This window comes from Scardinius erythrophthalmus, assembly GCF_964197995.2.
Source record: "Scardinius erythrophthalmus genome assembly, chromosome: 17".
Lineage (NCBI taxonomy): Eukaryota > Metazoa > Chordata > Actinopteri > Cypriniformes > Leuciscidae > Scardinius > Scardinius erythrophthalmus.
The window spans coordinates 16,548,185-16,573,297 of NC_138237.1; the positions used below are offsets into that span (position 1 = coordinate 16,548,185).

At 39.4% G+C, this 25,113-nt stretch overlaps 1 protein-coding gene across 1 annotated transcript in view; it reads right to left on the reverse strand.

Moving 5' to 3' along the window:
• Positions 1 to 3,011: 3,011 nt before the first annotated feature.
• nnt (nicotinamide nucleotide transhydrogenase) overlaps positions 3,012 to 25,113 on the reverse strand; it is a 40,774-nt gene continuing 18,672 nt past the window's right edge. The window contains exons 12-22 of the mRNA XM_081391751.1: positions 24,068 to 24,178; positions 22,557 to 22,702; positions 21,087 to 21,282; positions 20,400 to 20,633; positions 18,626 to 18,786; positions 17,183 to 17,362; positions 14,486 to 14,645; positions 11,660 to 11,741; positions 6,723 to 6,841; positions 6,521 to 6,636; positions 3,012 to 4,588 (exon numbers count right to left, since the gene is read on the reverse strand). Of these exons, the coding sequence (XP_081247877.1) occupies positions 4,448 to 4,588; positions 6,521 to 6,636; positions 6,723 to 6,841; positions 11,660 to 11,741; positions 14,486 to 14,645; positions 17,183 to 17,362; positions 18,626 to 18,786; positions 20,400 to 20,633; positions 21,087 to 21,282; positions 22,557 to 22,702; positions 24,068 to 24,178 (1,646 nt within the window). The 3' untranslated portion in view covers positions 3,012 to 4,447. The remainder of the gene's footprint in view (positions 4,589 to 6,520; positions 6,637 to 6,722; positions 6,842 to 11,659; positions 11,742 to 14,485; positions 14,646 to 17,182; positions 17,363 to 18,625; positions 18,787 to 20,399; positions 20,634 to 21,086; positions 21,283 to 22,556; positions 22,703 to 24,067; positions 24,179 to 25,113) is intronic.

Genomic DNA, 25,113 nt, shown 5'->3' on the forward strand with positions numbered 1-25,113 from the left:
CACAAACACTTTCAAGTCCAGGAGATTTGTAGCCTCGACATTATAGTCCTGATCCAAACTTTACAAACAACAAAACACTTCAGCTGTGAACATCCGGCTATATGTAGCTACATAAACACAGCTATATATAATACACTACCATTCTAAAGTTTGGGGTCAGTTTTTTTTTTTTTTTTTTTAAGAAATTTATACTTTTATTCAGCAAGGAAGCATAAATTGATCGAAAGCTACAAGCAAAGACTTTTATATTTTATACAAAAAATGCTGTTCTTTTGAACTTCCTATTTATATATATATATATAAAAAAAAAAATCAGTTTCAGCAAAAATGTTGATAATGTTTCTTGACCACCAAATCAGCATATTAGAATCATTTCTGAAGGATCATGTGACACTGAAGACTGGAGAATTGATGCTGAAAATTCAGCTTTGCCATAAATTACATTTTAAAATAGTGACTTTATATTTTAATTTGTATTTCACAATATTACTGTTTTTTTGTTTTTTTTTCATAAAAAAAATATACATGAATTTATATTTGGTTTGCCCCTTTTTCAAGCTGCAAGCTTGCCCTGTGCATGAACTCCACAAGTTTATTTAAAACCTGATGGTCATGTGGTCCAGAATTATTTTAGATGATCCAATTAAAGAGCATCTTGAGCTTCAACGGAAGCAAGAAAATCTGACCTTTTGATTAAAGGAATTCAACAACATTACAATTTTGCTTATTTGATTAGTGATCTAGAAATAGTGCAGAATCTTCAATATTTCATATTTTACAGTACATTTGTTTAAAAATTTTCAAAATTGTAAAACTCAAAATACATTCAGACTCCCAGATTTTCAACACAGCCTGTGGCATGAAATTCAACAGCACCACTTAAGTGGGTTAGTTCAAAGAGACTGTCCTTATAGCACCTTTGCATTTGTTATCTTTAGCTTATACACATACAGTATGGGATAAGTACAAAGTGTTTACATCAATAAAATGGTCTACAATTAAATGACGATCTGCTATCAGACAACATGCACTCATAGTAACATGTAATACCCTCTCCACCTCTAATATACAAACTCACATACACCCTATTGCTGATAACAGCGCTGCCAAATCCATGTGCGCTGTTTACTAAAAGCTCCCTCTGTACAGCAGGCCAGAACTCCTCTGCAAAACCTCAAAAGAATAATAAAAAAAATGCTCTACATCTTTGACATTAACCGCTCCATTTTAACCAAAGCTTCACATTCAGGGAATTTAGACAATAAAAGTATCTTAAAAGGACACTTGGAACTGTTTGTGTTTCTTAAATGTCAGGCCTAATAGCCAGGATATGGTCCGATGAGGATTGCGCCTTGTCAACATTTATCTTTATTTTAAGAGTGATATGGCTTGGACGAATGCTTTTAAGAGCATCTGCGCAGCAGCTTAGAAGAGGACTTTGGAGATTCTGTTTGTGCACAGTTATCCCCTGTGTTTTAAATCAGAGTAATGTTCAGCCGGCCGAATGATGAAAGGGATTTGCATTCGCTGCATCTGGTGCTCTGTGTACTTAAACTGTTAAAAGAGCTGAACAGGTGGAACAGGTGGACACAATTCAGGACATATAGAGAGATGACATCCCTTTAATCTGCAGTCGCAGCTTCCTTTGGGGATTAAGGTAAGATGCCACCATACAAACTAATAGATTGTGTGCAGGCATGAAACTTTTTAGTAGTGCTTGCCAAGACAACTGTCACTAGTTACTGCTCATATTTTAGGCTAAAGTTTGGAACAAGTATCACCCCATACATGAACAATACCTTAAGTTATGTGGCTTGTTGAGAAGAGATGTGCTTTTAACTTCACAGCCAAATTAAAATCTAATAGACCAATATAGAATTTTTGATTAGTATTGATATTTTGTTTTTAATTCTGCAATGTTTTATCAATTTTTGGGGGGCTCTACAAAAACTTTATGCATGGGAATCCAGTGCATACCAAATGGAAGTAAATGGAGCACAAAGTCTAGCGTGCACAGTAATTAAAAAAACGGAACTGGATCCGATTCTATCTGGAATAGAGATGTAGGTTCATGGAAAGGAGCATCACTGATGATCTCCAGGAATGTAGATTGAGTAACAGAGTCCAGCAAAAAAGAAAAAGAAAAAAAAAAAGCCACATCCTTTGACATCACAGAGACAAACCACACAGTAATTTTCACATTTGCGGTTAAGGAACACAGTGTGCCTAGCTAGCTCCAGTCATATTTTTTCTGGTGTTGTTCAGCACTTTCAGCACTGGAGATAACTTGTAGGGTAATGAAACAGTCATGAAGGCCCATTTAAAACGCTTTCAGAAAGTTGCAGAGAAGGAGCGAGGAGAAACATCAGGCCAGAACTCCTCTGCAAAACCTATTAGCGTGGCCACAAACATCTACAAGTGCCTCCAGGACATTAAAAAAGGGCTGGAATTAAGACAGATAAAGCACATAAAATGCTGAAACTGATAGATGGACCAGACATGGAGAATCAAAATAAAAATGAATGAACTGGTAATGGCTGGAATGTGTTTTGCCCCCATGTCACAAATGTCCCATACCTTGACTCAAAATAAATAAAAGCTTGTTTGAATCTTTTTATCCTCGACTCAAAATAAATAAATAAAAGCTTGTTTGAAGCTTTTATAACTCTTTAAAGCACTTTCCCAAAAATCCCTCACCTCTTAAGAGAGATTGGGAGAAGGTGAATGGAGATACTATCATGTCTGAGTGCCACTTGTTGCAAAGGTGAAAGAACCCACATGGAACTGATATCAGAGCAACCATCTCAACCCTTAATTCTAGACATAAACGGGAGGAAAAACCTCAGGTAACCATGAGACTGACAATGGGTAATCACTGTCACTTGTGCGCAGATAGTCACTCATCAGAAGATGCAAGTGGCTTCTTCAACAGCCCAATCTAGGCATTGTGGTGCCCGCAACATTGAAGGCATGCGATAATGGGAAATGAATGATCGTTCGTGCCATCGGTTCTCTTATCAGGATGTTTATTAAGAGGGATGTTCTGTGATACAGTGAAGAGAGAAAAAAACATTTCACAGTATGACATTATTTCCTCACCATGGCACAATGAAACATCTGAAGACTGTCTTCCCTCCCATGTATTGCGTCAAAGTAGAATAATCAAAGCATCCTTTCTACGCAAGAACCGGTCTACACAAACATATCCTGAAGAGGTGGGAGGGAATGCTAAACTCTGTATTAACCCAAATGATGTTCGATAAATACTTCCTTTCCCTTGCAGCAATTGATTCCCTTACTTTTCACATATTCAAACATTCCTGAACCAGATGATATTCAGCATCTAAGCTGCAGCTTATTTGCAAAGAATGATGTACCTTCCTACATCCACAAAATCTACATCGAGGAACAAACTACGTGCCCAATGCAGCCCAGCTAGAGGTGAACATTAGCGGAGGAGTGTGAGATCGGGAAGGTGAGGGATTGTTTTGGTCGAGTTGAAACTGTGGAGAGGTAGGGTCGTTGTAATGGTCTGGTTCCTGTATCTCATAGGATCTGTTCCATTAAATCCCAGTAGGTAAATTACAGTACATCTGTTCAAATCCCTGTCAAATACTGCAGAGGATTACTGCTGGGAACAAAATTGCGAGGACAACAGGGCAGATATACAGTAACTACTCATAATAACATCACCACTACAGTGACATTCACTTGAATTAAGAGTGGTTGGGGAATACAAATAATGTTATGGATGAGCCATAGGTGTTTGGGATTCTGTGCATACATTTTTAGTGGCATTAGCTAGGACTTTACTTCATCTCAGCAGCGATCCTTCAAAGATTTGTGCGGGGAAATGTTGGGAAATGGTCCTCTGTAACTGCATCTAAAAAAGGTTGATTGCTTGGCTGGAACGCCACCATATACCACCAGCTGGTCACTTAATGCACATGGTAAGTTCACAAGATAACTTACAGTTAAGAAAAAAGCATAGAGTTTGGAGTAGTCTATGGCTTTCAAAACAAATGAGTGTATGCCAACACATATGCATGTATGTAACATGTATGCTAACACTACCACCCTGTTTCTAAAAACTGATTGCTATGCTATATAAAAATTGAACTATAATACATACAAAACCAGATGAGAACTGGTTGGCTTTATTTATTAATGCTAATTAATGTGATGCTGCAATGCTTCCCCCCCCTTTAAACGATTTAAATGGGGCACAAAAAAAAGACATTTAATGAAAAGAAAAATAAACAGAAGTCCTGTAAATACAGAATAAACTACACATCTACAGTTTAATAATGAAAATGGGCAAAGAGTGTAATTAAGAGCTTGATTCTATTAGTGCTAATTTATATCTAAGGGTTTATTGGGTTTGTTCGATCTCCTCATCTCGGTGACTCATCTGGTGCAAAGCAAGGTCAGATCTTCTCTTTTCCCTCTAGCCCTCACGGACCTTGGCAGACAGAGCATCACAAGTCTTCTTGGCATCTCCCAAAAGCATGGATGTGTTTGGTTTGTAGAAGATAGGGTTGTCCACAGCGGCATAGCCAACTCCCAGAGATCTTTTCATCACGATGATCTGGAGGGATGAAAACAGAGCATTTTGTCTTATTGGGGAACAAAGAACGGTACTTTATGGAACAAGCTAGAAATTTCACATTAAATAAAATCCTGTATGTCGCTTTTAAGATTATTAATGGTATTTTCCTTTGAGTTGAGCCAGCTAATACAATCCGTTTCAACATTATGTCTGTGAAAATTTTGGATGCACCTGCACATGAAGTGGCAGGGAGAATGGCTTTAGGATTTGTACAAGAGGGCGCAAAAAGAGTCCAAGCTTCCAACATGTAATGGCTATTTAAGTATCTGCCATTTGCAAAATTAAGAGTCATTAGTGTCTCAAACACCAGTTTTTAGGCTGAGCCGTTTCTGGGAAAATCGTCGAGAGCAGTGCTTTGATTGGGAGCATCTGTTTGGGAAGGAGGAACACTTGGTAATTGAATAAGTAAAACCAGAGAGGAGAGCCCTTGCCGCTGGTCTAGCTTTAGTGTTATTCAATACACAAAGATATTTTGAACGAATTGACCCTTATCTTGAGACTTCAAAATCAGCAGGCGGATCCTTGTAATATCATCATCTGTCCCTCAAAAGCCCTGCAGATGTTCGATGCCAGGCAGGTGATCGGGATGGCGTTCAAACAAACCCAACCGCTCTTCTCAAAAGAGTCATGTGACCACTTTACTCAGGCTCAGCATCCCCCAGGACAGGACAACATCCTTTTGTTAAATTATTCATAGGGCAGCTGGTTTCATTTGGGAATGAGGTTACACATGAAGGTCTCTAACAAGGCTGGGAGCAATCAGCAGGGTTGGATGTTGCACGAGATTGAGTATAACAAAACCAACATAGACAATCGACAGGGAAACTTCATATTCAGCTTCGCTATCATGTCATCAAGAGCGTCACTAGGTTCTAAGTTGGTTGAGTGCTCTTGTTGAGACTACACATCCAAGTTGCTACAAATAAGGAAGGCTTTAGTTCAAAGCTCTAGTGTTTGTAAATTCCATACGGAATTATGGAACAGGTTAACAAGCTACACGCAATTACTCGTGGGAGAAGATCTACGTATTTACACATTTACAATAGTCAAGCCCCAGTACTCCAAGTGATTTCCCCAGAGAAGGTCTGGCTACAATGGGCCTGTCATGTGGTGAGGCACACCAGCCCAGCATTTTAGGGAAAGTATCGGTCGGATGCTCTGAAATGTCATCATTCCAGAAAGAGCGAGACAGCGCTAATGAAAGCAGCGTGAGGCTGTCTTGCTGAAGATACACCTGGACTGTAGCACGGTTACAGTGGGAACCAGCTGTGGGGATGGGATGGAGATTTTCATATCGCTCTGGGTGGGAAAATGAGGGATGGTCTGTATTACAAAACCTGAGGGCAATTCCTGCAATCTTGGCTTTTATTCTAGCTAGGCCGTAAAAGTAAAGCCTGATACAAATGGAGTATGAAGTATATCATGTACACTTAAATTATTTTATAAGGTCTCTTGTGCTCACCAAGGCGCCATTTATTTGAGCAAATGCAGTAAAAACAGTAACATTGTGAAATATTCTAATTTAAAATCATTTCCTGTGATGACAAAGCTGACTTTTCAACAGCCATTACTCCAGTCTTCAGTCACATGATCCTTCAGAAAACATTCTAAAATTCTGATTTGGTGATCAAGAAACATTTCTAATTATTATCCGTGTTGAAACCACTTGTGCCGTTTATTCTTTGGATTCTTTGATAAATTGAAAGTTAAAAAGGACAGCATTTATTTAAAATTATTTAACATTATAAATGCAAATAAATTCAATGCGCTCTTGCTGGATAAAAGTATTAATTTCTTTCATCCCTAAGCTTTTTAAAGGTAGTGTATATCGTGTGAAATCAGCAAAAAAAATTATTTTATAAGACTATATTTAAAGGTTGCCAGATTTGAACAACTGATTATTATGCTCACCTGCTTGGACTTCCAGACCTCCAAAACAGGCATGCCAGCAATGATTGAGTTGGGGTCCTCCTGGGCTGCTGAGTTAACCGTGTCATTGGCTCCAATTACCAAAACCAGATCAGTTTCTGAAAAATAGATAATGAAAAAGCAAGATGAATTTTACATCCCGTTCAAAAAAAGGGCAAAAAAACACCAAAAATGGATATTATACCAGGGAAGTCTTCGTTGATTTCGTCCATCTCCAGCACAATATCATATGGCACACCAGCTTCAGCCAGCAGTACGTTCAGTTGGCCAGGCATACGACCAGCCACAGGGTGGATTCCAAACCTGAACACACAACAAACTCACGATATAGATCACGTGACCTTTTGGATAGCCTGATACACATATGGCATCCAAATTAAGCACTTTCTGGCAGTGCAGGTCAGGATGACTTTTCATACACCATGAGCAGGAGTCTTTGAACAGTTAAGTAGACGTACTTTGGGGTCAGGGTGTTTGCAAGAGGTTAACAGAGAAGGAAATAAGCAGTGGCTGATGGTATCTTTTTTTATGCCAGGTAGTAAAGTGCATGAGCTCAGGGGAAATGGCTTGAGGAAGATGAGTGGACCCTCAGGGCACGTGGGTAGCTTTACAACTTCACTGTAAAAACAGATCACAGCCAACAGGCTTAGGAGAGAGACAGGAAGTGATGTCCCTGCATTTGTTCCTGCTTTTTTAACGGATGTAAATTTGTGCTCCATTTCTATTTGATGTTTACACTGCAGTTACATATGCTTTTAAACCAAAAAGAAACCAATACTACTATTTTCAAAAGCCAAGTTACCTCAAAATCCTTTTTTTATATAAATAACCTTTTCACTGTTTCCAAAAGAAACAATAGGGTATTTATCCAAACAGCTTTGGACAGCACAGGTATGGTTAAGAAGGCGCGGAGTGGCGCAGGAGCAGAGCGAGCATTTTCAGTTCTTTCCTATGGAAGATTTGCTTCACGTTCATTAATTGAAAACACAAACTCTGCTCCGTGCCAGTGGACACGCACCGCTATGAATGCCTGTGTGCATTTTACATAAAAACACACACACACACACATATATACATATTATATATATATAGATTTTTAAACCAGAAAGAGAAAACTTGGAAAACATAAATAATGAATTACATATCATTAAAAACAGCCACACAGATATCATTAACATATTCAATAATTTTATTTAAAAAAAGTAAGTAACAAAAATAAAGTAATTGACCTTTTAAAAGATAAAAAGGAGGCTCAGAAAATTATATTTCTAAAATAATTTATTTGATATAAAACAACCACATGGATTCCATTAAATAACTAAATAGTAGAATCATCACAAGGGTAACGATCGTAAGAATGAATGTGCACCTTTAACCAATTTACCTCACCAGTCACTAAAACCAGCTCACTTCACTTCTGACCTTGTTCAAATTAACATGTCTGAGTTGTTTACTTTGTAATTAGTCAATTTCCAGAGCATTCAGGCCAATTTGCACGACATATTTACACACTATTTGATCTCATATTCGTTTTATTTTACACTATTATCAATTATTTTCTCTTCGAAATTAAGCCAGCACTACCTCATTGCAGAAAATGTTACTAAAAAGTGGTCTTGTTCAGATGAAGGTGGCTATTTTTCCAACAAGATGTGCCGTGACCACTTGCAAAACAAAGACCACATCATTCTTGCAGTTGCTTTCCATCAAATCCGACATCTGTTCATCCGTTTCCTTCAAGTAAACGTATTTATCAAATAGGAAATGAGGAAAAAAGGTTCAATAATAAACCAAACAGAAATATAATTCAGTGGACAGGCCTCAAAACTTTCGAGACATGGGGTTTGTCCGTCAGCTCTGACGCTGGCTTACATAAGCTGCAGCTGCAGTGTGCGCGCAAAACAGTTTGGCCGGACAATGAGTCCAAGCTCAGCTATCCCATCCAAACCAGCCCGATTGTCCTGCTATTCCCATCACCATTATGCAGTGTTTCACCATGCTGAACCAACACATGCTCTGAAAATATCTGCGATAGCTTGCGGCCCAAAGGAAATTTAGACTGCTGTGCTTTCCTGCCCAAACTTACGACTACTTTCAACCAAATCTTTCCAACTCTACACTGCAGCAAAAACAAATGTAATGATATTTATGGAGAGATAGACAGAAACATAATGGGAATGATAAGGAGACAGTTTGCACAGTGTCAGTTCTACCCAAAGTCCTCTCAACAGGGCGACACCCATAGCCAATTATCCTGAAGAAAGCGAGGGGGAGAGCGGCGGGTGCGCTACCTAATCTGTCCACTATTTGGCCACCCATCTCCACTTCTAATCAACTGCAAATGCTCTAATTGGCAGCAGCTGTTGGGCTCTCAGATCAAACAAATGAACGAAAATTACACAAGCTTCCGGTCTGCATCTCTCCTCCACAATCACACAGTGCCCGCAGCTCTAGAGAGAGAGAAAACAGGAATCTTTTTGACATTTGTGACAATCAGTCAAGTTGAAATTGTCAATTTGTTTCATTCAGATACCACCTTGTCAGATCTAAGTATCCCATGAACTGCAAAATGGCAAGGAACAATAATCAGATGCAGGACGCAACAGTCTCCATCAATGGCAATGCGCTTTTGAGCAAAACTGCACTGCTGACCACTTCGTGACCAGTACTTCATCTTTTAAGTGTACAAGATGGGTTGGCAGCACACCATGACATTCTGGTTAAAACGTGTTTGTGTGTATGAGTCCCTTCGTCAAAAAACCTTTAAGTCACAGATGATGCCATAATTGGCTCCTCTCACTGCCAAGAGTGTGGTGAAACCAGGCTAGTGCTGACAACCACTATCTAGTGGGAAAAGGGCAACAAAAGCATTGACACCATCTAGTGAGAGACAAATAGAGAGAGGGTCACAGTGGTTAGCTGTAGCCATACAAAGAGTACATTCAAATCAGATGCCCATTCATAAAGTATTGGCCACATCTCTAATTTGGCCTTTTTGCTGCTTTTATGGAGAGAAGAGAGAATAGGAGAACATGGGGACAGAAAAAAAGAATGGTTTTGTGAAATGTCACAAGCCAGATCTTGAACTTGTGTTGTCCGTATGAGAACTACAGTTCAATCTGCGTTACTATATTTTATACTACGGGGCTGTTGAATGCTTGATTCTGACTGGTTTGATAAAGATATCACTTCACCAAATTATTTCAGTTATTTCAAAGGTTCTTACAGCCTACATCAGTAAAAGAACCAAAAGATATACATATATGAGCCAAACATGATCACCTTCCTCCACATGCTGCCAAAACGACGCCAATTCGCCAAGGCATTGACTCCATGAAGGTGTCCTGTGGTATCTGACACCAAGACATTAGCAGCAAGTTTTTGAGGTTGTGGGGTGGAGACGCTGTGGTTCGAGCTTTTTGGTCCAGCACATCCCACAGATGCTCAATTGGATTGGTATTTCATCATCTCAAGGGATATTCCAATCCGAAGCAGGTGTGTTTGTAGATATAAAGTGAATTTTGGACTGCACTTCTGTACCTGAAGCTGAATGTCTTTCCCATGCATTGCATCAGTCATGGTCCCACAGCAGTTAAACTGTATTTTCAAAGCGATTTTGCGTATTTATGAATGAACGGCTCATTTGAAAATCTTCCCGGTCTACTGACATTTGTTAAGACATCTGCTTTAAACAGTACTATCCTCATGATAATTTTCGTTAACTTTACATTAAGTAAATTACTCCTGGAGAGCAATGCCATAGAAATAATCAGAGCAACCGCAAAAACGGAAGTTCAAAGACAATATTCTAAAGATGGCGCCGCCCTTGTTTCTCTGGCGCATAAGGTCTATAGGTTGAGCTGGAAAGTGATTGACGGATCTGAGCGGACCGAACTAAATACTTTGATGGAATGGCATACTAACAATAGGGAATGGACAATAAACTGGGAAGAGAATTTACTTTAACATAAAAAAAACTAAAATTTCAAAATAAATAGCAAACTTTCATTATAGTATGTGTGTGTCTTACCAGGCTCTTAAAATTGTGACTTGATGTACTACCATTGAAAACAAAAGTAAAGCTAATGGATCTCTCTCCAGGTATTACAGACCAACTTGGTGGCGCTTAAGTGCGTCCGACCAAGGTTCGAATCTGGCTTGGGCCACTCCCCCATCCCACTTCCCTATCCACCAATAATGTCCGGTCACTTCTTTACAGTTCCATCTTAGAAAAAAAAAAAAAACACCGTTGGTGAAACATCCTAGGGTCAGGATCAGTCTTTCCACGCCCTGCAACCTGAGAGGCATCATCGGGACTGTGGAAAGTATTACGTAGCCCGCACCTATCGCTCTGCTCTTCACCGGCTCTTTCACAGCACTGGGAGGCCTGGGGTACACTGCGCTCTCAGATCACAGGGCATTACACATACACTGGAGAGGCAACAAAAGCCCCAGACAATAGAGCAACTGAATGACGATATTCAAAAGCACTCTTTGAAATGGAGGAGTCCGACATGCAGAGAGAAGGCTGCCGTTCAGAGGTTTACCAGACTGACATGCAACTAGTAGTGAGCCATTTAAACACTCATCCAGCCGTACTGACAAGACTCAGGCCCCCTCAGAGAGACTAAAACTCACAGAAAACACACACACAATATTTTTGTCTTGACTTTGGACTTAAAGAGACAGGGTAGAAAAACATCCGACATAAAGAACATTAATAGAACATAAAAGAACATTAATAAATAACTATTATTATGGTTTATAATATATAATAATGGCTTTAAAATCTTTTACAGATAACGTGTTAGGGATTATAAGTAAAACAAAGTTTTAAAATAACACTTTAAAGTTCCTCTATGAAAGAAAGCCTGGGAGAGTGAGGATTTGGACAAAGAAAGGAGAGATTCCAAGTGTCATCCTAGTTCAATAATTCATAGGACATTATTTACTAATAAGGGGTGTCCAGCAACTGCCACTGAGATCGATGGGAAATGTTAACGGATAGCTTTCTCCTGGTATCACAGATCTCGTGGTGCACACATGGCTTAATCATGGTGTCAAATCACAGTTAAACAGTAAAGATTTAAAAACGACTGAATATGCTTGAATGTTTCTTACCTGACTTTCTTGCCCTGCTCAGACAGTGACTTGACAAGATCAGCAATAGGATACTGAGCTTTCGCTGCACACAGACCATAACCTGAAGTAAAAGACACACCAATTAAATAAGGAACACACCTAAACATGCATGCATGCATGCATAGAAAAAAACAGAAAAAAAAACAGCTGCTACTATTATTTGAAGGTAGGAAACTCCCACTGGAAAACTAATGAACTCGATCCTACAAATCATTTTTATACTTTTAGTAATCATACCTCATCTTTCACAGTATGTCATGTGAATTGATTTTGGCCTAATAAATAATCCCAATTTATAAACAAAAGGACAAATCTGTTTTGAAAGTAAAGCAAGCAAGCGACCTGCTCCATTCAAAGATTCAAAGATAAAGTAATTAAAACTTGAATGACCTGCAGGATTATAAACAAACAGAAAAGAGAAAATTGCTTCATGTTGAAATGCATCTTTGATGAATCTACAGCACCAGAATTCATAATAATATTTCACAAGTGTTTATTTGTACGCCTTAAGTGCACTTTGAAAGCAGCGCAGAATGAGTTGAACTGGAATCAGAAAGAGTAATGTGCACTATGCAACAATAAAAAAAAAAAATAAAAAAAAGTATCAATCTTTCATCAATAAACAATTTAGCAGTACGTTAAGGAAAACGAATATAAATTCCACACGTCAGTCAGTTTTAAGCCTTCTGATAGGCTTGTTACAACAACCATCAAATCCTCCCATTTAAACAAGCATGTCACAGTGCATGTTGACTAACCCTCCTCACTCCTAATGATTTTTTGCAGCTTTTTTTTTCTTCTCAATGAAAGACATTTCACCCTGGGAAAACAGTCATGGTTGGCAAACTTCAAGCTTAAACAGAAAAGTCTTAAATGTTTTCACAGCTGTCAATCACCAAAAGTGACTATGACTACTTAAATTATACAAAAATGTGGAAATGGAAACAAGGCAATTGCTTACTCAGTGTAAGGACTGAGCAGTGAAGGAAACCCCACTCAAAATATACCAAAAAAAGGACAACGCAATGACGGCTGATGGATGGATTTAGCGGTCAATGAGGGGAGAAAACTTAAGTGGGTTCAATTATATGTTATTTAGCAATCCAGGGCTCAATAATAAGGATGGTCTGATCGGCCAGGGCCAGTGTAGGAGTGTAGTGTAGCTACCATATTTAAACATTTGGGAAGGGCTACACAATACTGGAAAAACCTGACATTGCGATATTTAATTTTTCTGCGATATGTAAACCATTTTACCAGATGACTTGAATAGCTCTATTTGGAAAGAATTAATCATTCAAGGATGATTGGGGTGATTTTGTAGGGCTTTTAAAGCTACAAAAATGATTGTGTTTGTATTTTGTTGTTTGATTAACATTAAATGACAGACGGCAGCAGGAATATATTAGGCTGCTCACGGATCCAATATAATGATAACCATCCATTTTCTCCCTTTATTTATGTTCACATAAGCGACTGTTTACGAGGATACTCACAGAGACGGGCATTTTGGCATAATTTTGCGTGCATGTGTCCATTCAAGCTCAAATAGACGCGGAAGAGAACGGAATTTGGTGTTCCCTTGCTGTCCATGATGCTCTGTGTACGCGCGTCTTCTTGCTCTCAAGTAGTTTAAAATTGCTTGACACGACCTAAAACAAGCAAGTGATAAACTTTCTCACTCTGCGATGGTTAAACTATACAATTAATCTGACAATGCGTTTCAAACCGTGGTGCCAGGTCCGTACAGATCAAACGATCCCTATACTTGACATCCTACATACTGTGAGATGACTATCATGGATGTGCACATCGCGATATCGATATCTCATGAGGCCCTAATTGGGCTCCTTACATTTTTTCTAATTCCAGGGCTTTAAAAGTCAAGTTAACATTATCTAGCCAGCCAGAATCACTTTTAATGGTCTTCACGGTGGCTAGGTCAGTGTTGTCCATGAGCACAGGGCTCTCTCAGACAGAGCCCTGTGTCTCTGTTGGACGGCCATTTGTTTTAAATAAAAGGGGCCGTCTCTGTTGTGCTTGGCCCTGCAGTCTTGTTTACTCTGGACTGCACTGTTTATTATCATTTCTCCTTTTCTTTCGGTTCATATTCCCACATCTAATCGCTCCTCTTTTCCACTGTCCTGTCGCCTCCAAGGTCTTGATGTTCTCGACCTGCTGTCAGACCATAAAACACGACTATAAAACAGTCTGTTGCGAAGAACAAAGTAGCGTGAGAGTCGCTGCCGTTGCTGGAGGCCATTACGGAGGCCCCTGCTAAGGAACCAGCCACAGAAAAATATTCACTTCAGATATACGAGTCCAACTAAATTATTTGCCAACTGAACTTGTATCAAAGGAAAACACAGTTAAAGTTCATCTGACACATCTTGCTTGATCAGGCAGCTCTAGCTGGGCAAAAGAAACGTGCCATAAGAGATAAACCTGACATCACCCACCACAGCTCAGCTCACACGAACAATGCCATAGGAGGCCAACCGCGCCGTTCCACAACACACACCAGAGAGGCGAACCCAAATAGAAAGATAAAAACTGGCCCCCAAAAAAACATGTGAGAATTCAAAACCACCTCAAAACAAGTCTCAGCATGCCTCAGGGCGCTCTCTAGGGGGGTTATCCCGCACAGGAGGGGTCAGAAAATTACCAGTGATGTAATGGAGGTGAACCAAGGTTGCTTTAACACACATAACATAAAGGATCGTTTGAAGTCATTGACAGGACACTCCAGATCTAGTTTAAACCAAGGAGTTTCAGATGTGCAAGGCAACAAAGGGCCTCCATTACCTGGAACAATGATGATATTATTAGCCTCCTTGATCATCTCCACCGTCTGATCCACGTTGACCTCCGTGTGGGTACCGACGATCTCCATGGGCTTGCCCGTGCCAGTGGATGAGGTGCCGTAACCACCCAGAATAACGTTTGCCAGGGAGCGATTCATGGCCTAGCAAGGAAAACACACCCAGAGATTGGAAATCAGATTGCAGAGTATGAAGTCCGCTTCTCAGCGAAAAAAAAGAAGAAAGATTGTGTCAAGAAAATGTGTGTCCATATGACATTTAGACATTATTAACAGGATATTAAGAAGCGTGCCACACAGCCAAATGACTAGAGGAATTTGCATGTGAGAGAAGAATAAAAGCGGGTATGTAAAAAATAATATTCGTTCATCCTAAAAGAAAACCATGGTGTTGAATTCCCAGAGAGGTACAAGCCATGGGAGTCATTATTAGGGCTGAACGATACATCGAATTTTCATCGTCATCGCGATATGAACTCGCGCAATGAACACATCGCAATATACAGCCTGACACGATGAATAACGCCTGGTTCAAATTATGACTCCTAAAATCTTGTCGTGTGGTGGACAAGAAACATGTCAGACTACGTTGCTTTCCGACCAGTAATTGCGTGCTGTCACACATAGCCTACACATTCACTCGCGCGCACACACACACTCACTGTCCCTCGCTCACTCACTCGCGCACACACACACACACACACACACTCACTGTCCCTCGCTCACTCACTCGCGCACACACACACTGACACACACACACTCGCTCACTCGCGCGCGCACACACACACTCACTGTCCCTCGCTCACTCACGACGCGCACACACTCACTGTTGCTCACACTCTCACTCACTCCCACACACTCACTCTCGCTCACATACTCAACCCGTCGTGGAGGACCGTTAAAAAAATAAACATGCTAGGCTCCATGACACCCTATGTCAAACGGATTGTGCCAAAATCGCGCTAAAATCGTGTAATCTGAACCAGCCAGGTAATAAACGTTTGACCTATCATGCAAAGAACCTATTAAAGCACTAAGACATGGGAACAGTATAGCATTCACATTTGAATATTTATCGCAAGTCATATCGTCATCGCAATATTAAACAATGTTATCGCACATCGCAGCTTTTCCTCATATCGTGCAGCCCTAGTCATTATAACAGAAAAATCCAGTCTTTGTGATCAAGGTTTTTAGACTCGCACACGTGTTTTATAACCTAATATTAAAGTAACTTTTTTGGGTTAAAAATTATCCAAAATAAATTTGAGCAAGTACATAACCAGCCAGTGTTCAAAACTATCTGCTTGCCTTAGCTTGTAATAATGGTGGATTTCCGCAGGAAATTCGAGCATTTCTTTGCGTCATTACGTCACATCTGTACACATAAAGGAGTCTCGGCTAGTAGGCTATATTGCGTGTGAGGATGTTGGAGGTGGAGATTTATAGCCTATTCTCATAGCACTTTATATAATTAAACTTATCAATTTGATGGTGGATCCAGAAGGTTCAAATGACAATCACCAGTGACAACTGGAGATTCACCCGTTGTAAAACGCAAAAGACTATGTTCGGACTTCAGAGTGGCTACAGAAAAAAAAGAGAATGCAACCGGGCCCATGCGAAAACAAGGATAATATCGGAAGGGCATTAAATGTAATCACGCAATGCTGATGTTGTTAACATTAACAATTTGAGAACAAAGTATAATTTGCACGGTTTGACGTGATATGATAAGTGATCGTTAGATTTAATCAGCCTTAAATTTACCTTAGTTGGTCAGAACAAAAGTGGATGTTACTTGTTCAGATGACATTTTCCAGTGAAAATTTTTATGTTGGTCATGCTTCCGAAAAGTAGAATCTGTGATTGCGAATGACAGTATCCACACCAGCGCAGTGATTGCCAGCTGCACATTCTCCTCAAAACATTGGATTCATCCGCGCTATGCCGTGCCGAGGCACAACTCATGTAAAGTTGATAATTCTGAGAATAACTGCAATTGCAGATTTCAAACAGAGATGGCGACAAAGAGGAAAAACTACGGACTGCAGCTTAAATTAGGTTTTCCACAAATGATTTAACATGACCTTTTAACACTGATAAGTCTGCGTGATTAATTAATTTGCTGATCAGGTCCAAGATGAATATTACAATTAGAAAAAAACTAAAATCAAGAAAACAATTTCAATAAGGCATAATGACAACTTTAGCTTTAGATTTAAGTTTTTCGCTTTGAGAACAAAGGCATCTGGGTTCCAATCTGACCTAAAATAATAATATACATTTAAAATACATTATACATTGTTTAATATTGAGGTCGGTGAGGTTCTTTCACATTAAAGGGATAGTTCACCCAAAAATGAAAATTTTGTCATTTACTCAGCCTAATGTCGTTCCAAATCTGTTTCTTTGATCTGTTCTGTTGAACACAAAATATGATATTTTAAAGAATGTTGTTAATCAATGTTGATGGTAGCCATTGACTTCCATAGTAGTAAAAAAACAAAACACTATGGAAGTCAATGGCTACCATCAACTGTCTGGTTACCAACATCCTTTAAAATATCTTCTTTTGTGTTCAACAGAAGAAAGAAACTCACACAGGTTTAGAACAACGTAAGGGTGAGTACTACTACTTCATTAAAGAGGTGTGAACAAAATTAGTGAACTGAACTTACCACACACATGATGTAGGACAGGATGGCTCCAGAAGAGCCAATGAGGGCACCCACAATGGTTAGCAAGTTGTTGTTGAGCAGGAATCCTTCAGCGCACAGGGCCCAGCCAGAATAGCTGTTTAGCACAGTGATCACCACGGGCATGTCAGCCCCTCCGATGGCGGCTGTCAGGGTCAGGCCCTACAAAGAACAAGAAAAGAGGGGTCAGGGAGAGGAAAAAGGGTGGAGATCAAAGGTTACGGTGATGACAAGTGAGCAAAGCACAACAGTAACTCGATTCCATCGTTTAAACAAAAAGGAAGTCCACCAAAAGAAAAACCACAAGCCCGAGGTATGAGCATTGTACACGCAGTTCGTTTCTATAAACCTTCATTTACAAACTGGGTGATGATGCAAATAGGAAATGCGATATAGATCACGCCAGAGCAACATATTTCACACAGATTTGGTTGCAATGGGCTTCAATTAAGGCATGAGGTGTTTGTCAAAACACAGTATTCATTTCTCTCGTCCATGATATCGACCTGTATTATCAAACAATGTATTTTCCTCAGGGAACAGGCTTGAACAAAGCCAGCTATCACACATCATGTAAAAAAAATATATTCAAACAAGCAAAAAGATGGAGACCTAAAGAATGTCGCTGTAAAAAGAGCCAGACAACATACTGCAGGTGACTGATTCTCTTTACAGAGGTAAAAGGAACTGTATAAAAATGTCAGCTTCCTAATTATTGACAAATGATGAAAGCCTCACGATAATTAATTGTATCTGTCATAATATGGTGGTGTGCTCTTATGGATTATATAAAACAAATAAAACTAAAGCCAAAGGGAGATGGGTTTCATGAGCTGAGAGGTTTACGTATGGCCCACCGTTCTGAAGCGCTGAACATAAGTTGTACAGTAAATAGTGTACTCACTCAAAATCTTAATCTCTACATCCTCATATCATTACTGACCAAATGAGCAATTTTATAAATGACTGTCCCTACTTAAGCCAGCAGAAGGCCAATATATGGGCCAAAACAGATCAGGTTATATTTGGCCATTTTAACAGACTGATTTTCAGAATTCCCCCTCGTGTCTTCCAAAACCGACAGTCTTGTCAATGGACAGAGGATATTTTCTGTTGTTTACTGAATTTAGAGTAAATACTGTTTAATTGCGCACTAAATTGTGTGTACATTTTATTGGCTACCATTAAATAAAAGAATAAATACATAAATGACATACATATACCTCCTGTATACATATACATACATACATATATACATATATATACACATACATACACATACATATACAAAAATAAAACAAAAAACAAACATCCACATCTGAACTGCCTAGCAACACTCAAGAAATTATATTATAATTTTTTATAAAAGACAATTGTATAAAAGACAACCTGGCAAAAGTTTTTAGAAAGCTGTGAATCCCTTACCATGACGGCAGAGAGTGCAGACACGGAGCCCAGGCAGGTCAGGCCAGTGGTGTAGCTGGGATCAAGCATGTAGGGGATCATGCCGCCCACACTGGCAGCCATGAGGGTGGCGTTCAGCGCATGACGACCAGGAAGCATAAGGGGAGCAGAGTTCAGAAGACCTGCACGAGGAGGAAGTGAAGTGAGAAGAGCAAAACAATTTGAGTCTCAGCAAAAAAGTGGGTTAGACGATGGACTTGATGTGCTGTTTGGGAACGTGAAGCTTGTTGTTGAGCTTTAAACAAAGGTACACAACTGCATGTCATGTTGTTAAGTGCACTTTAAGCATCTGCTAGCGCTCTGTAAACTATAATAATATGTGCAAGACATATCATTAGTGCAAGATAAAGTATGTGGATGCAGGAAAAACTCAGTAGGAGCCGAATAAATTACACTTACCGAATCAGTTACACACGTAACAAGTTAGCAATACAATTGGATTGGGCGATTATGTACAGCATTCTACCCCCCTTTTACACTGAAAGAAAAACTCGCAAGGATAAAAATGAGACTTCTAATTGATTTTATCAGTGCAAGCCTGTAGGCTTCAGAGTGGTGGAGGAATGGGAAAGCTCCTGAATATAATGCGTCCCAGCTTTGAGGGACAAGTGGAAAATGACTGGGGGGGCGGAGGGACTAATTAGTGCCAAATTTTGAGAGGTTCCGCCTGGCCAAGCTTTAAACATGAGGCATGTGTGTTGCACCGGTGGGATGGTGAGTTAACAAACAAAGCCGCACCAGACAATAAGGACTTAGACTCATGACAGCACGGTTAATAAAAATAAAATGGAATTTCTATATAGTTAAGGGCGATAATCAAATCACAAAAGCTCTGATTTAATTAAGCAGCAAGAGTAAAGCGTGGCACTGTATATGTGAGCAGCTCATGATCCGGTGTTTTCATTGTCTTAGTTCGTAGTAAATTATGCTATACACAAAGACATTTGAGTTTGAGTTGCTTATAATGTGCATTTGGGAAGGTACTTGTAATGAGAACCGCTTATAAACAATGTTTACTAAATTTAAAAAAATAATAATAATAACAACAACAATAATAATAATAATAATAATAATTATTATTATTAAAATTATAAATAAAATACTGGGGGGGGGGACAGAACAGAAACGGGTCACACACAAATGAAAAATCGGTCATCATTTACTCCCCCTTAAAGGAGTAGTTCACTTTAAAATTAAAATTCTGTCATCATATACTCAGCCCTCATGTTGTTTCAAACCTGTATGAATTTCTTTCTTCTGCTGAACAGAAAGGAAGATATTTAGAAGAATATCAGTAACCAGACAGTTTCTGGGTCCCATTGACTTCCATAGTATATTTTTTTCCTACTATGGAAGTCAATGGGACCCAGAAACTGCCTGGTTACTGATATTCTTCTAAATATCTTTCTGTTCAGCAGAAGAAAGAAATTCATACAGGTTTGAAACAACATGAGGGTGAGTATATGATGACAGAATTTTCATTTTAAAGCGAACTACTCCTTTAAGTCGTTCCAAACCTGAATGACTTTCTTTGAAAATTTCTGTGTGTTTGTTTTGGACCCCACTGATTCTCATTGTATGGATAAAAACTGTTCTTCAAAATTTTTTTTTGCGTTCCACAGAAGAAAGTCATTCAGGTTTTGAAGGACATGAGGGCATCTGAATTATGCCAAAATTGGTCACTTTTGGGTGAACTATCCCTTTAAGTGTTATTATCTAACCAAACAAGCAGGACCTTGAAGTTTGCCGTAAGCCACCAGAGATCCACTGAAGGTGACTCCTCCAATGTAGGTCCCCAGGTAGGCCACAATCTTGGTGAGGTTGGCTGCAGGGTCAGTTGCGAAGTGGGGGTACTCCACCATGTACTCGGCCACGCAGGTGAGCACGGCTGCCAGACCCACCAGACTGTGGAAAGCGGCCACGAGCTGCGGCAGGTCCGAGATCTGGATCTTCTTAGCGATGGTCAAACCTGTAAAGGTGGAGCAAACAAGAAAGGGGAATTCAGGTCTGCTGGTAAGCGGGTCACATCCGATGAAGCGGTGTGTGTGTGTGTGTGTTGATGTGAATCTGGAGTGCAGGTTGGGGGAAGGGTGTGTAGAGGGCATGTTTTGGGCGGGCTGAGACCTCAGGAAGGAAGCATCTGGAATCAAGCAGACTTCTGGTTTGAGCTGGGGCTGGTCGGGACGGTTTAAACTATGTTCCAGCAGGTTTCCAGGAATAATTAGCAATTTAGATTAGACATGACTGGCTACAAAGAATGATACCGGTGCTGTGTGACTCACATGACCTGATGACCATTACCTGGGGTTGCGGGGAAAAAAAAAATCACAAGGCCACTTCCAATTTACTTACACACACTAGGTTCAAAGGCTGCTGACTAAAGAAGAAATGCACACAGACACGAGCACACACACGTACTCACCAGCAGTGCCACCCACCGCCATGGCCGCACTCATTTGAGCCATGAGCTCAGGGGAAGGTTTCAACGCTCCGAAAGTAGCAGCAATGCCACCGGCCACTCCGATCATGCCCAGGGCGTTACCGAGACGGGCTGTGGATTGTTTAGACAGACCCGCCAGAGCCCCCACGCAGCACAAGCCGGAGCCCAAGTACATCATCTGCACACAAGAAGGTTCACAGGAAGTGAGGATACATATCCTCCAGAATCCAGTTCTCTTTTGCATTACTACAACACATGACTAGATTTTCGCTATATTAAGTTGTTTTATGTGGTGGCCAGGAAGTTGCTATTGTGTTCTGAGTGGAAATTTAGCATGTTGTTTAGCATATTTCTATTTAGCTTTATTCAACTTTTTTTTTTAAGTTAGTTGCCAAAACAACATTTCTAAAGCTTTTAAAATTTCATTTAAGTTTTCATCTAATATTTACATTGTAAATGTAATTTTTATGTTATGTCAATTGAAATCATTTTTAATAGTTTGAACATTTTATGCAACTTTGATAAGATGGTCACTAGATTGTGTACCCTTCCTACAACCATTGTTATTTTAGTACTATTTATATACTATTATAGTATTTATAAATATACTGAATTAGCTTTTATTTTTATAGTATCAAATTTCAGTTAAGTTTTAGCAATTTTCTTATGTGCTTTTGTCATCTTTTTAAAATTTTCATTTTATTTCAGTTTTACTTTTTATTACTTAAAGCAACACTATGGAACTTTTCCTCTGCGGTCCCCCTACAGGTTGGAAGCGGAATTGTCCATTACCGCTGTCATAAATCATTTAGCCTACCGCAGCCTACTGTCGCTCGGACGCCCACTGTTTATCCAGCACCGGCTTTGGAATGAACGATGTCCACAGACAAGGTAGAGTATGATGCATGATTTTCTGAAAGTATGATGTATTGCGACATCAGAAACGAAGAAAAACAAAATAATGACTATTGTAACGCTTGCCGTAAAGCAAGTCAAATTTGGAGTTTTCTTATGTCTCATTAGAGCTACAGAAACACGACCCGATCTGGCAATCTTACATAGTGTGATTATAGCAGATAAAGGAACGCAAAGCGGAGGCATAAGTGCCTTTCACCCTGTTACGACTTGATGAACCACTGAAACGATTTTGGAAACATTATTTTAAGGTAAAAAATGTTACATAGTGTTGCTTTACACAAAAATAAGATATGTTGCCAACTAACTAGAATGTGTTTAAGTTGAAGTTTTTCCATCTAATCATTTTATTTTAACTTTTTCAATTGACAAATTATGTATAATAGTTTCAGTTTTAGTTAACAATGCCTTCAACACAGACAGACGTTTTCATCTTTTATCATCTGCCATGTTGAAAAGTGCAAGTTTGAACCCAAGTAACTCAACTTAAACACTTCAAATCATGCAGCTTGTTAATTTTAAGCAATACAGTCTTACCTGTTCAACATTGTAGCCACTTTGAAGAGCCACCCCATAACCTCCAACAAAAAAACCAGCAGGAAGAAGATACAAGTAGTTGTACTCTGGGGGATCAGTGGGCCGCTTGAACATGTCCAACATCCTCTGAGTAACCAAGAAACCACCTGATCAAACAAACAGATAGTAAGAACACAGTATACACACTGTACACAATCTTAAGTTGACTTCATCCTAAGCATGCATATTTATTTTTGTATTAATTATATAATATATTATATTTAATACATCAAATTGTATTATACCATTATATAAAATTTCACATAAAAAAAAAGTTCTAATTGAGTTGTAGAAGGATGCCACGAAGACTGACGGCAGTCACTCATCTGCTGCTCATTAGTGAAGTATTTTTAAACTGCCATGTGATTGCATTTACATTCATTTTCCTGGCTTACGCTGCCCTAGCAAAGCAACTTACTAGGACGATTACCAAACCAAAGCTTTTCATTTTAAACTCAGACGGATATCCAGTTTCACTCAAACCTTAGTGACCCGTTCCTCTGAGGATCCCGGTAAAATATTTAAAAAGTAAATGCACTCAGACGGTTGAACACAATGTATATACAGCATTAGAAAGAACGTTCCGTTTTCCCACAATTAAATGTGAAGGATATCCAGACATTACAGTCGGGGCCAAAGAATAAAATATGTTTTCATTCCTGTCATTAATGGAGCAGGTTCACCATAAATTCCTTGTCTTTTATTGAAATTAAATTGGAAAGGGCAATTGTTATTTTTTCCCTGCATGCACTTGTAACAATAAAAATGGTCGAAAAAACTAAGGGATAGGAAAAAGTGACCAGAATGTCCATATTTCTAACTTCCAAAGGTTTATGGTTAATGGGACTGTGGGACGAAACATGTATGAGGAATGGAAATAACAAAAAACATCTTTCAACTGAAATTAAACACCTGCCTTCTGAGAAGATAAATATATAAATTCAGACACTTTATGCGCTGGAACACATATCAAAAGTTGTTATTGTAGCATGATGAAAAATGTCTGTAAAAACCTAGTAGCATGCCACTAAATCACTAACACATCCTCTGACCTGGACTGGCGTCTTGGCCCACCATACCAGGACTCAGGATGAAGGGGTCACTGGATTCAGGATGGCATTTTGGCCATCTGCCCACTTCAAGACATTTTTTCCTTTTCCTCCTTAATAGCACTATTGGTTGCTTTTGAGCAGAGCCTGATTTATGACATGGCCGAGGCTCTTTGAAGCAAAACTGCCGCGCTGACATTTCCTGTTTCAGGTGTGAGGTTTGACGAACTAAACTATTCCACCTGGAAGGAATGGAATACGCCACTCTTCTCACGAACACAAGATGCAGGGCAGCCAGAGGGCAGCAGGCGGCCCGAATGGAGAGCCCTCACCTGCTCGCATCTGTAATCTTACTCGACTTTCAGCCTCTGACATTTTAGCGATGTGTTGGTAGGTATGGTATCGTGTGTTCAGTGCACTCACCAGCGATGTTGACAGAGGAGATGAAAGCAGCCAGTACGGCCAGGGAATCGGCCGTGCTGCCAGGGAGATATCCACCACCCATAAGGGAGAGGCCACCAACAGCAGTCAAACCTAAAAACACACAGCATCTATGTTATTTTTTACAAACAAACAATTAAAAAAATTAATTAAACTGGAATAAATTGTATATTTTACTAAAAAATAAAACAAATATTTTAAAATACACATTTTCGTGAAGAAAAGCTTAATGTATTTTTTTTAAATAAATACACAAGTATAAAAATGTAAAAATAAAGAATAGAATAAAAATCTTATGGATTGCAACACTAATTTCACTCATTGTGGAAGGCTAAAATAAATAAAACAAATGGATTAAATAAATAATAAACAAAAAACAATTAATTTCTTTGGGCGCTGATAATAGCTACTACACTACAAAGAAATTAGTGACATGTTGATTGCAAAAATTAGCATTCCATCAGAATACATCACTAATATTAAATGGCTATGAGGCAATTGAGAGATCTTTGAAGGCATCTATGCAGACTAATTATTGACAATTTGCCAGATTTAATGGAATTTGCTATGGTTTCCAGATTTGCTTCTAAATTGTGACTATTTCAAGTGAGAAAAACAAGACAACTGTCCCAGCCATTTCCCCCCTCCACTAGAAGTCTTACATCATACGCCTGACACAGGCACAGCACTCAAAACAAGCCGTTTGTAACTCATTTTGACCGGGAATTAACGAGGACAACACTGGCATCCCAGAAGGAAATCTGATAACCATCACCTCTTTAATCGTTTTCAAATGCTTCCACAGCGTCAAATCGACTGACCAAACCTGAAGTGGCCCTGTTGGTTAGTGGTATCTTAAGTCAATGAAGTGTGTAACTGTTGGTAAGCATTTCCTCTCACTTTGTAATTCTGAAGTAACAATTGATCACAGACCAGCTTGCAGGCCAAGAGCACGCTACCACAACACTGCAGGAAACGCAACAGACAATTTGTAAACCTACACAGGCACGAACCGCCACACACGCACC